This window comes from Gavia stellata, chromosome Z (assembly GCF_030936135.1).
Source record: "Gavia stellata isolate bGavSte3 chromosome Z, bGavSte3.hap2, whole genome shotgun sequence".
Taxonomy (NCBI): domain Eukaryota; kingdom Metazoa; phylum Chordata; class Aves; order Gaviiformes; family Gaviidae; genus Gavia; species Gavia stellata.
This window is the reverse complement of record NC_082637.1, coordinates 36,649,059-36,661,421: the sequence shown is the minus strand read 5'-3', so window position 1 is coordinate 36,661,421 and position 12,363 is coordinate 36,649,059. Positions and strand designations below refer to the sequence as shown.

Sequence of the window (12,363 nt, the reverse complement as noted above, 5' to 3'; positions counted from 1 at the left end):
TATATATATTTATAAAAACACATAAAAATCATTGGGGTTTTTCTTCTAGTGGGAATTCCCCAATTGGAGCAAAATTACACTAAAGATAGTTATTTATTAACTTAAAATCAGCTTATATTAGCCACAGAGCTGCAGGTGGTCCTCAGTCAGGAAAACATACTGAATTCAAAGTACAGCTAATTGCTTTGGCTTACAGGTCAGCATGACTGACTTCATGATTGCAAGTACTGCCATAGCACTAGGGTACCCTATCACTTTTTATTCCAAAGTTGTTTCCTGTTGTTTATAACTGCAAAAATACCACTTTGGGCTATGATATTCTAAGATGTGTGGTGAAGTATAGCCTGATACTGATAGCCTTCAAGGTACAGACTGAACAGCTTTTAGCTGTGATGTTGCTACTTCTGCATAAGCAGTTATTTTAAATGTCTTCTGCCAAATCAAAGAAGTTCTTTGCCCAGGTGCACAAAATTGCAAGATTTCATTATGTTGCAGTTCTTTTAATAACAGCATGGCATTTTTTTGCTGATCAAAAATACAATAGTGAACCGGTCTTCCGCTGTTGTCTGATGAGTAGTCAAAAATTGAACATGAAGGAAAACGGCCTTGGCTAATGAAAAAACACAAATTACAGGATAATATGGAAGGAATCATAATAGAGATTTAACACTGTGTCTGCAAGTTCTGACACATTTTGGCACCATAGTATCTTACCACATACTGAACCAGTAAGGTGATTTTATCTGCCCAAAATAACACACGTAGTATTTTTTACCTCAATTCAGAAAAATTACTTTAGACACAACACTGCTACTGCATGCATGTAGCGAGACAAACACCTTTCCTTCCTCCCACACTGAAAAATACATCTCATATATATGCTGACTTAGGCATTTCTTCACAGTTCAAGGAATATTTTGGTCTAAATGCTACATATATTCAGGATATATATATGTTTTTTAGAAAGGTGGAAACAAGTCAGAGTTGTATCACACATGGAATTCAACATCAACTTATTTCTTACTCTTCAGAGAGACCTGTTCATGATGTATGTAGAAAGAGTGCTGGACGTTCAGGAAAAAGGAGAGGAGAATGTGGTGCTTCAGTGTGGGTCTGGCATTGGCAGAGCAAGAAGCAACCGCTTCACTGGCAAACAGGATGCCAGCGTGCTTCTGTGCAACGCAACCTAAGCCTCACCTACAGGAAATCAGTTGGAACAGCTGTTTCAAACAGGCAGGGTCAAGACACACCACTCCTCACAGGAAGAACTCTTTTTCACCTCCGAAGTTCACTCATGGCTTGTAACAGCTTCATGTGCATCAGTGTGCTGGCCGCCTTCCCCCAGCTCTATATGCTGAGCATGACATCATATGGTGTGGAATATTCCTTTGGTCAGTTGGGGTCAGCTGTCCCGGCTGCGTCCCCTCCCAACTTCTTGTGCACCCCCAGGCTACTCGCTGGTGGGGCGGTGTGAGAAGCAGAAAAGGCCTTGACTCTGTGTAAGCACTGCTTAGCAGTAACTGAAACATCCCTGTGTATCAACACTGTTTTCAGCACAAATCCAAAACACAGCCACATAGTAGCTACCATGAAGAAAATTACCTCTATCCCAGACTAAACCAGCACATTCTTTTTCAAGTACAATGTCTGGATTGCAAAACACACATTTTTTTCCTTCTGTTGTGTCTGTACATGAATAGTTTATCTTCAATCTTATGTTTACCTAACATGTACAAATGAGCCTGACTACACACAAAATGTAACTTGTTCAAACTTTTATTTTTCACCCTTTAAATCAAATTTTACTTTGTTTTTTTTACCTTTAAAAATGCTTTAGTCACATTGGTCTCTTTTGAAGAACACCCTACTTCTGTATGAAAAAACCAAGTCATCTTGAGTTGCTTCCTGAACTAGGGAAAAAAGAAGTATTTTCAGCTGCTCTGCACTGATTTTAATACAAGGTGCAAAGCTTCTGGTTCCTGAGAAATGTCAGATTGAAAAGACTGTTTCCAAAGCCTGAGGAAATTAGAATGTTCTCAAGAGACTCCAAAAGCATTGCTTCAAAACTAAAACACGAACTTGTGTAATCTTGAAGACAAATGTAACTGTATGAATAAACAGCGTAGTGACTTAGCTAAGGCAATCCCTGCAGACTGTCAGTTGCTGCATAGGAAAATAATAATATACACAATTTTTGCAGTACTCAGCACTTTCTCATTTAGGAAAAAATATGAAATTTTCTGTATTGCTGAAATAGGAATGATTCAATGCAGCGAAATAGAGACTTACATATCTGCCAATGCAGGTACGATTTCTAGCACTGTCAAACTTTTATGTTCCTCTAAACAATTCTAGATGTACAGTCTACCTTCGTCTTATTTTTTTAAACAACTTTCGCCCCAAGTGGCCATCCATTTATGCATAGCAAGACAGTTTTTCTCCTGTCTAATATGTTGATGATCTTCTATTTTCTGATGAGCTCTTGTCCAACCCTGTAGAAACTCGATGTTTATGTCAGGGATACGAGGAAAATCATCGAACTGGCCCTTGAAAACTGCAGTTTGTTCCTGCTTAACACAGATGGAGTAAAGTTTTGCAGTTAACATTTATAAATTACCTTTTTGCATTTGAGGCGAAGAGAGCCTAGAACAAAGCACACCTTGCTCTGTGGCAACTGCAGTCAGTGTTTTGTGCCTGAGTTGAGTTTCAGTATCAAAACTGAAAGCAGGAAGATGATTTTTCTCACAAGGTAAGTACCTTTGTGCGCATGGAGGGCAGCTGGCAGAAAACTGGCCTGTAACACTTGTGCATCAGGCCACACGCGGAGGATGAGCAGTCAAGCACAAAATGGTTAGGTCTGCCCCTGTGAAACAATATAATTGTGTAAGAAGTAACTTTTTATACTACTACTCTTACAGCTTTCTGCTGGTTTTGGCACCTGTGTTAGCACCAACATACCATACAGTGACTTGCAGGCAGTGCAGTGTGGGACCATCAGACAGGGGGAAAGCCATGGAAAGTTGATAGGCCAGCTCATTTTTGACGCAGAGAGAGTAGAACTAGACCCAAGGGGACAGGCAGGCAGGAAGAAAGAAGCTCTTGAGTAAAAATCTGGATCCGAGGTCTTCCATTTGAAGAAAGGTATTTGTGGGGGAAGGCGTGGGGAGGCTGGAGGTGCCTGATGCACTTGGCAAGGAGACCATCTGACAAGCAGAAACGGGAGAGGAAGGCACAGCAGCTGAAGTGCTGGGAGAGGAGTGAGCTTAATAGTGACAGGTAAGCCAGCCAGCAGAGAGTAGATATGGAGGGGACAAGGGGCGTAACTGACACGCGGAAACGAACTTCACAAGTCACAAAGAGTTATAAAGCAGGCATGTTTATTGCGGCGCCGGGTGCAAGGGGATTTCACCACAAAGCTTGCACACCGGGTTAAAATCATGACAGGTATTTAAAACAGTTAACAAAGTTAGTTACGCCTACTGGTGCTACCCCTTAATTAACTATTGGTTAATACTTTTCTTACTTCATCTTAAAGTTACAGTTCTCTTTTAATTCACCACGCATGCTCAGAGAGTAGGGGGCTAAATTGTGTTGGGGCTTCTCTAGCTAGGAGGTGTGTTTTTTAGTATTAAAATGAGATTATAATGAGAGAACTTAACTCTAGGGCACTATTTTGGCAGTCTATTCTATTTTTCTACGATTCGTCCTTGTGCTAATCATTATTGCTAGTTAGCAGAGAGTCAGTGACGGCAATCTTTATCAGCAGAGAGTCAGTGGAGACAGTCTTTATCTCTAATATGACTAAGTACCAGGTGCAGTTGTTACAAAGTATCTTCTCTACATTTTTCTTTCTTACTTTTAACCCTTGTTTCTCAAGATGCCCTGTAACATAACACAAAGGCTGAATTAACAGTAATCCCACTTAAAAAAAACCCATAAAAATCCAACAGGAGTTATGGTGACTAAGTTGTGGGTAAGAACTCTGTAGACTTAAACTGAAGCTGTGGGTTGCTGGATGCTGGGGGACGCCAAGACACCGAGGAAAGTTAAGTAGGCGAGGACTACTCGGGGATCACGAGTGGCTTTGGGGCCGGCAGCAGCAGGGGATGAGAAGTCCTGGAAAGGGAGGCCTCTGTGACAGGGCTGGTGGGGCGGGGGAAACACAAAGGGACCTGCGGGGACAAACACACCCGTCCGTTTCATAAACGAGGGTGGTGATAATTAGCCACTTCCAGCCTCTGAACGGGGCGACATTCCCGGCCGGGAAAGGCCCCAGCGCAAGGCCACAGTCGTAGGCATTGGTGAAAACGGCTCTCGGCGAGCAGTTGTGACTGAAGTGGCGCACGGCCCCGGGCCAGGCCTGTCCCGGGCTGGCCGCTGCGGGTGAGCGAGGGAGCGCCCCCTGACTCTTGGGGGAGCGCGGGCCGAAACGTGGCTCGCACTCGCGCGGCCGGCCGCGCCCGCAACCTGGGACGGGAGAGGAAGCGGGGCGGCACACGGCCCGGCGGCTACCTCGCCTCCCCCCGCCCCCCGCCGCCACCACCGACGGCGGCCCGCGGGGCGGAGCGGAGCCGCGCCGCGCCGCTCCGGCTCCTCCTCCTCCTCCTCTTCCCCGCCGGCCACCACCCCGCAGCGCCGCGGCCGCCCCGCCCCGCGGAAGTAGGAATGAGCCACTTCGACGGCTGAGGGGAGAGCGGGGTGAATGAGGCTCGCTCGCTTCCTTCCTTCCTCGGGGCGGGCGGGCCCCTTCTTCTCGTGGCTGCCGCCGTTCGCCCCCGGACGCGGAGGCGGGAGGAGCCGAGCCGTCTGTTTCGGCAGGGCCTGCGCCGATTCCCCCGACACCCTCCACCTCCCCCGCCGCCCGCTTGCGGTCTGCCGGTTGGTACTGCCCCGCCTGGCGGGAGGAGGGAGCGCGGCCGTGTCTCCCGCGGCGGCGGCGGCTGCTGCTGCTGCGGCTGCTGCTGGAGGAGGTGGGCTGCGGGCCGGGTGCCAACGCGGTGGGTAGTGAGGCGCCAGGCCGACGCGGCTGAGGCGGCGGGAGGGCGGGAGGGCAGGCGGACGGGCGGAGTTTCGCTTCCGCGCCCCCCGCCCCGCGCCATCACGCATTGTATGTGGGGGGCGAGCGGGCAGCGCGTCCGTGTGGCGGGAGCCGCGTCTCGGCTGGGGAAGGGGGAGCCTCGGCCGCGGCGGGCGAGCCGAGCCCAGCCGAGCGTGCTCGAGCGAGCGAGCGGCGGGCAGGCGCTCCCGGCTGCGTGCGGGTCGGCCCGGCCCGCGTGGCGTCGGTGCCGCGAACGTGCCGCGGGTGGAGGCTGCGGGCGCGACCGCTGGGCTCCCCGGCGGGCTTTCGGCGGCGGGGGTGAGGGGCGGGCGGGCGGGGGTCGCCCGCCCTTGCGGAGCGCGCTGTTGATGACCCCTCCTGTGTTGTCCTTGTCTCCGCTCCCCACCCCCCCCGGTGTGTTCACCCCGGCAGCGGGACCTCGGGCGGCTGGCAGCGCCTCGGTGGCGGGGGCTGGAGGTGCAGACCCCTCCCCTCGGCCCAGTTCGCCTGGCGGCAGGGCGTCACGTCGGTGAGAAAACATGAGCCGAGATTTCAAACCCGGAGACCTGATCTTTGCCAAGATGAAAGGTTATCCCCATTGGCCGGCCAGGGTAAGGCACCCCCCTCCGCTGCAGGCCGCACCGCCCGCCGGCGCTGTACCTGTGCCCCGCTCTCCCCCGGCCTCCCCTCCTGCGCTTCTCGCTTCGCGTCGCAAGAAGTGTTCTCCAGCACCTGTGGAGAGCGATGCCGCTGAACCGCTTTGTGCCCTCGGTCTCCCCTGGGGCGAGGGGGGGCGCGGTAGTGCTCCCGTGGTTGGAAGCGACTGCTCAGTCCCGTCGCAGATCCCTCGCTCTGGTTGGCGCTTGCCTTACGCTTGATGCGAGTCGCTTCTCCTGTAACAAACAGCTCTCTCTAGTAGTCGTTAGTTGACCTAATTTGCATAACAGCTTTTAGAAGTGAAGAGTGCTGTATGGTAGTGTGATGCGGGAGCTGTGCGAGCACCTAACTACAAAAATACTGTCCCCAAATCGCTGCTCTTTTTTGACAGAAGAAAAACACGAAGTTATGGTGGGGTTACTCTTTAAAGTCAGCTATTCCTGTAGTGCTTCCTGTAGAATAAGCTAAGTGTATGTGATAAGTTGTCCAGTCCTTTTTCACATTCTCCCTTGGAAGAGGCATGGCAAGTTCCGTGACTGCTGTAGGTCATTTGATGGTTGTGGGAATGTAGATAAAGGACCAATTATGAGATATTTAGCTAAGATGCTGACTTAAGAAATGTTTTCAAAAAAGTTTATTGATCTTTCCTTTCTGTAGCACTTGACATTTGGGCTTGGGCAGGTTACCAGCTCAGCACAAGGGTAGGAAGTCTTGCTATTGCTTATGCTGAAGGAGGGGTGGCGTTTGGATGGAATTGAATTGTGCTTTTTACCTGTAGCACATCATGTCTCTCCTAAAGGAAGCAGTCATGTGAAAAGTGTTGCTGTAACACGAGAAGTGTTATCACTTCCTATTGTTGCTAATACTGTCTTTTATTCTGCTGTATTTTTTAACATAGAGTTAAAAAGAGGTCTTGAGACCTGCTTTACTTCTCTGTAGTGCTTTTTTGCTTTTTTAATCCTTAAGACTTTTACTTACTTCCCCCTGGACTGTTCTTAACTCTTACTTGACTTTAATTGTAGTCTGTTTTTACTTTAGGTGGATGAAGTTCCTGATGGAGCAGTAAAGCCTCCTACGAATAAAATGCCTATTTTCTTTTTTGGCACTCATGAGACGTAAGTCCTTTAAGGGTCATTTTTTTTTTTTTTCATTGTAGAATGCCGTGACAAGAAGTTAACGGCTTGTCTGAATGTAGTGTCTTTTAAACTATAGTATTCAGTAGCAGACCAGTTCTTCCTAAATTAGTTGCTTTTGACAAGACATGCTTCTCTAACATTTGCTTAAGCTATTTGAGGGAGTGGTAGACCATAATCATACCATGTACGCTTTCCTCATCAGAAGAAAAAAAAAAAATCCTCCCCACAGTGTTATGACTGATAGGTTTCTCTTTCTTGAGTAATGGACTTATAATTATAGTCCTGTACATCCTCAAAATTCTCAACAATATATTCTCAAAGAAAGTGAAATAAGGCTGAGAACAATGAAATAGGCAAAATTTGAGAAACAGACAAATAATCAATTACTGAGGTCTGGTTTATTTTTTTCTGGAGAGGTTTGGGGTTGTGGGTGTTGGGTTTTTGTAAGATCTGGAGAGAAAAATGAGGAAGTGCAGTTAGCTGTAAACCTGCAAAATATTTGTCTTTGGGTACTTTCAGCCATGCTAACAATCACACAACATTTGCTTTGAGGGACTGTATTTCTTCCACTGCTAAATTTGTTTGTAAATATGCTGGGTTTTATGCAGCTCTTGTCTTTCAAAAATTATCGTGTTACTTTATTGCAGGACTGGTTGTCCTAGTGTAGATTTCTAAGAATTCAAATTCAGTACTACATTTGTTGTCTGATTTTTAGCTTTATTTTTTTTTTTAAAAAGAACCAAAACCTATAGCGGTGGTTTTTTTAATTCTGCTGTTTTTCTTAATAAAATGGCAGGTCAGAGATAGAAGTTGTGTACACAAGTACTCTGTTTCTTGCGTTTTGTGGAAAGGCTTTGGTTTTTTTCTCCATTTTACTAAATATCTATTGAAATCTCTTAAATCTAGTATACTTTGCATCTATCTTTTAGTAAGCCATGCTAAGACAAGATACATTGCCGTGTTGAATTGTAAGCATCCTCTGCTCTCTCTGACACAACTTGTTATTTGGTTCTTTTTTTAAGAAGTGATTTCCTGTTGAAAAAGATTTCTATATGTTTGGCTCATACACCCATGCATTTCTTTAATTGTTCTCATCTTTCAATGGCTCAGTTTTTGTAGTTTGGGGGTTTTTTGTGTGTGTAGTTTTGTGGGTAAAGAGAGGTTCCTGGAATTTGATTCAAGGTTGCGAGGTTTGAATCCCGTCTCTTTTTTTATGACAACTGTAAACAATGAAGCAGGTTATCTTTTTTCTTAATTTTTTTTTTCCCAGCTGATTTTTTTTTTTTTTGGCAGCTGAAAACACAATATTGCTTTGATCCTGCCCTTGGTATTGTGTGGCATTCTGGATTGTACTGGTGTTTTGTGCAGTTGTAAGTAAGTTCAGAGACACAGCCTGAATATAGGGGAGACAGAAGTAACTCCTTATCTAAAGCTTTAAAAATACCTTTGCAAATTTTGAGAAGCATCATGGCGAATTTTAAATCTAGCTTAGGCTACTAAGACATGCTTGGGTTTGGAAGTTGTTTTTTTTTTGTAGTTTACATGGGTAAATTTGAAATGTCTGTTCTTTGATATTCTTACAAAATAAAGTTTTACTGCAATCTGGTTTTTGGGAGGCTGTAGTTTCAGGGTTACTGCATTTCAGAGATCTATACAATATAAGAGAAACTTCTTGTCTTTGTTTCACATACATTGCAAAGTACAGGATGTTCCATGACCCAGCTGTCTTGTGGCATTTGTTCTTTAAGCATGTCACTTACGTTGTGCTCCTTGGAGTGGTAACAGGTGAAACTCCTGTGCTGCTTGATCTTACTTTTTGTTGCTTACAGCAGATACCGGTAAGTAACAATAGGAAGGAGCAAACCAGGTAAAAAAGGAGAATGCTGTTCCATGGTGTGTAATTTTGTTTAGGTTTGTAGCTGTAAATACTGACTTAGTGATCCATCAGGAATTAGGTAGAGCTAATGATTTTCTGTATTTTTTCATGGGAATTGAAATAAGTTTGGTAAACTTGATCTCCGCTGTGCTTTTCACAGTTCGAGTTACACACCTGTGCAAAGCTAGACATCACATACCTTCAGCATGTTATAAGCTGTATATGTACAGGCTACTCTTACTGTAAGTAGTGGCAACTCTAAAAATCTGGATAACAAGTTTAATCATGCTAAAATGTCCTTCTGTATAAAGGATGATGTTTTCTAGCTGTATGGTTACAGTAGGGAAGGAGGAGCTACAGGGAAAAACAAAATCAAGAATGGCTTGGGAATAATTCTTAACTTGATTTTTAGGAATAAGTTTTGCAGATTACTATAAACTTGTACTTTGATTGCTGTTGTTGATTTTCTCTAAGTTTTGTCAAAACACAATTAAATGTGTTGCTATCTGTGTGCAGTGAACAGATACATGCTGCTTAAAATATGCTTTGGGAATTTGGTTGAGGTTTGTTTTGTTTATTTCCATACTGTCTTAATGCAGCAACAGTACGTTTTCTTAAAAGATAGTAATAAAGTAGATACTATTTTAGTAAAGGCTTTATTTGGATCTGTTGTGCCAGTAAATCACATCAGTGCAAATTTTGGTTGGTCACAGACAAACGTAAGGTCATGCTGAAGTAAATCACATCAGTGCAAATTTTGGTTGGTCACAGACAAACGTAAGGTCATGCTGAAACTCTAGTTTCTGGACCCTGTATACTAGGGTAATCTCTCTTCATTCAATTTTCTTGTGCTTTTTTCTGTTTGGTATGTGGGGATTTAACCGCAGCAACCCAGTAAGCTACACAGCCTTTTCACAGTAGTTGGTTCCTGGTGTTTTTCAAAGCCTGAGCAGTATGGGTAGAGGCTTACAGACCTTGGAAAAATACTTCCCTTCAGGGGATAGGGAAGACAAGAGGCAATGTTTTCTGTTTTTGTCTCTCCCAGTTTCTGTTTTGTCTCCTTCTCCTTCCTTTTGGTTTGGTTAAGTAGGCTTTGCAGGTGCATGTTTCCCACACCGGCTGAATCCTCTCTAACCATGTCTTGCAAAGAGGTGGGTGATTCCCAGTCTAATTTGTCACAGTGGCTTACTTAATACTTTGTACACATAGGTCAGTGTTTTCCTGCTGGAGTAGGAAATGCTTAAGCTTTCTAGATGATGATACGTTCTTTTTTTTTTTGTTTGTTTAGTAGGGTGTAAATCTCAAGTACCTCTTTTCAAAGATGATGAATAAAACAGGAGGGTGGAGCTCAGAAGTATCTATTTAACTTCTCCATGAGCCGATACTTTAGAAAGAAAGTATCTACAACTTTTCAAATAGTTGGATCTAACATATATACAATCAGACAAAGCTGTGTCTAGGCACATAAATAAGTGAAAATAAGAATGTACCACCAGAATGTTGTATTTTTCTGTTAGCAGCGTATGGAGTGCCACAGTGAAATCCTACCTTGAAAGGTCATGAAAGTAGAGCAGGAATTAAACTGGCTTTGATATTCTCCAGCATAAACCAGAATATTGGTTCTCAGTAACAAGTTACCAAGTCTAGCTTAGAGAAGCTAGTAGTGTGGCTACTGTGACTTCTACATAAGAGAAAAGCTACTAGGCTAAAAGCTTTGGTTACACAGCTTACAGTAGGGGTAGTACATGCAGGAGTGTTGTTTCTTTGCCTGACAAAGATAGGCAGGCAGCATTAAGACCTCTACTACAAGAGTCGCTTAAATAAAAATCAGATTTTTTTAATGTATACTTCATCAAGAAAAGGATTGGGGGAGAAACTTAAAATAAGGAAGAGTTTAAAGTTTTTATTGGTTAAGTTCGGTAAATCAGGTGATGAGGTCCTATTGTCACACACTGAAAAACTACTGAATTAATGCTGAATTACACAGCGTACTTACAAAGATGCAGGCAGTCAGTGTATTCATGTGTTGCTTTTTGGTGTTCAATACACTAAAAATTATTCTTAAATTTTCTATTTTAACTGGATTATTTTTAATTTAATAACTTTGAAAGGTTTTCTTTGTTAGTTTGGTGCCATTTCTTCTCCTTTAAATTGTTCTCTTGCCTTACATTGTCCAGATTCAAGGATTCTTTATTCTTAACATTTAAGCCTGATTTATTTTATTTTTTTTTTTCCTAAGGAAGCAATTGCTCTGTTTGTTTGCAGGCTATTCAGTTTTTCATTGTTCTGGTTCACAGTAGTTGGTTGTCCTATCAGCTGCAATTAAGATGCAGCATCAGCTGTTTCTTGCCCAGGCACTCTAACACCCTGGGAAGGAGGGGGTCCATATGTGTGGTGGCAGTAATGGAAAACTTCGGCTGTTGAAGGTGAAAGTTGAGAAAACTAAAGATGCTTATGTAGCAGGATTAGTTGTTGCAGTAGTAATTAATTTCATATCTTAATAACATTTGGTGCTTACTTCTCCTTTGAGAAGACTAACCATTTAAAACATGGAATTTTGTTCTTTTTGTTCTTTCTCTTCTTAAGGGCATTTTTGGGACCAAAGGACATATTCCCTTACTCTGAAAATAAAGATAAATACGGCAAACCAAATAAAAGAAAGGGTTTTAATGAAGGGTTGTGGGAAATCGACAACAATCCCAAAGTGAAGTTCTCTCATCAGCAGGTAGGTTATGTGGAGTCAGCAAATCTTTGTTGCTATACTGTTGGGGAAAAAAAAAGCAATGAGTGTTTCCTGCTGTAGGGTAATAAATTATTGCTGTTGTTCAACTGCAGGTTCGACCAATATTTTTTTTTTCATTTTTTATTTAATTTTTAATCGCTCTCTAGTATTAATAGCATAACAGATGGGGAGGTGTTGTTTAACTGGGGATATCTGTTTATTACAGTGAGCTCATGAGGGATCGTGTTGACAGTTTCAGAACACAAGGCTAAAAGTTTAACAATTTTTACAGTACACATCAAGTTTTACTTATAACTACATATATGCTTATCTATTTGTACTTATAACTGTATATATTCCTAAGATACTTATCTTTTGGAACTGTACGACTATGCTTGAAAAGTGGTATTTTTTCAGACTCTTAGTCACTCTACTACTTTCTGTCCTTTAAACCCAAGTGCTTTTCTCCACAAGTATGCCTGTAAGATTTCAGTACCTTCTTTTGTAGCATACAGTATTTTCCTTCTAGTGCTTGGAAGCAATGTGATGCTTGCCTTTTGCCCCTAAACTGTCACATGACTTGCTTGATTCAATTTTTGTCCATCAGTAGTTACTTGTTTCTTGCCCTCTTGGTAAATTTTCCAAGCTTAAACTGGATCTATGCAGCGCTACCCCTAAAAAGACCCAAATTTAATCTGAAGACAAAGAAATTGTCTTGCTCGTCTTGTCTTTGCCTACCTGCTCTGAACATATTCTGTAGCCTCTTGGTTTTGCTATGTATGCTGGACCCTGATCACCTACTGGGGCCTCTAGGCAATGCTGCAGTAATAATAAAAAGAATTGGTATCTTTTGGTATTACTTGCTGCGCTTGCACAGCATGCCAGATTGCCATTTCGGCACCAGCTTTGTAAGATATTCCAAGTTACTGTGTTT

General features: G+C 43.5%; 1 protein-coding gene across 3 annotated transcripts in view; it reads left to right on the top strand.

The window, feature by feature from the left end:
• Positions 1-5,491: 5,491 nt before the first annotated feature.
• The window catches only part of PSIP1 (PC4 and SRSF1 interacting protein 1), a 39,477-nt gene continuing 32,605 nt past the window's right edge, over positions 5,492-12,363 (top strand). For all 3 annotated transcript variants that reach the window (XM_059833457.1, XM_059833455.1, XM_059833456.1), the window contains exons 1-3: positions 5,492-5,649; positions 6,734-6,810; positions 11,294-11,432. In XM_059833457.1, the coding sequence (XP_059689440.1) occupies positions 5,578-5,649; positions 6,734-6,810; positions 11,294-11,432 (288 nt within the window). In that variant the 5' untranslated portion in view covers positions 5,492-5,577. The remainder of the gene's footprint in view (positions 5,650-6,733; positions 6,811-11,293; positions 11,433-12,363) is intronic.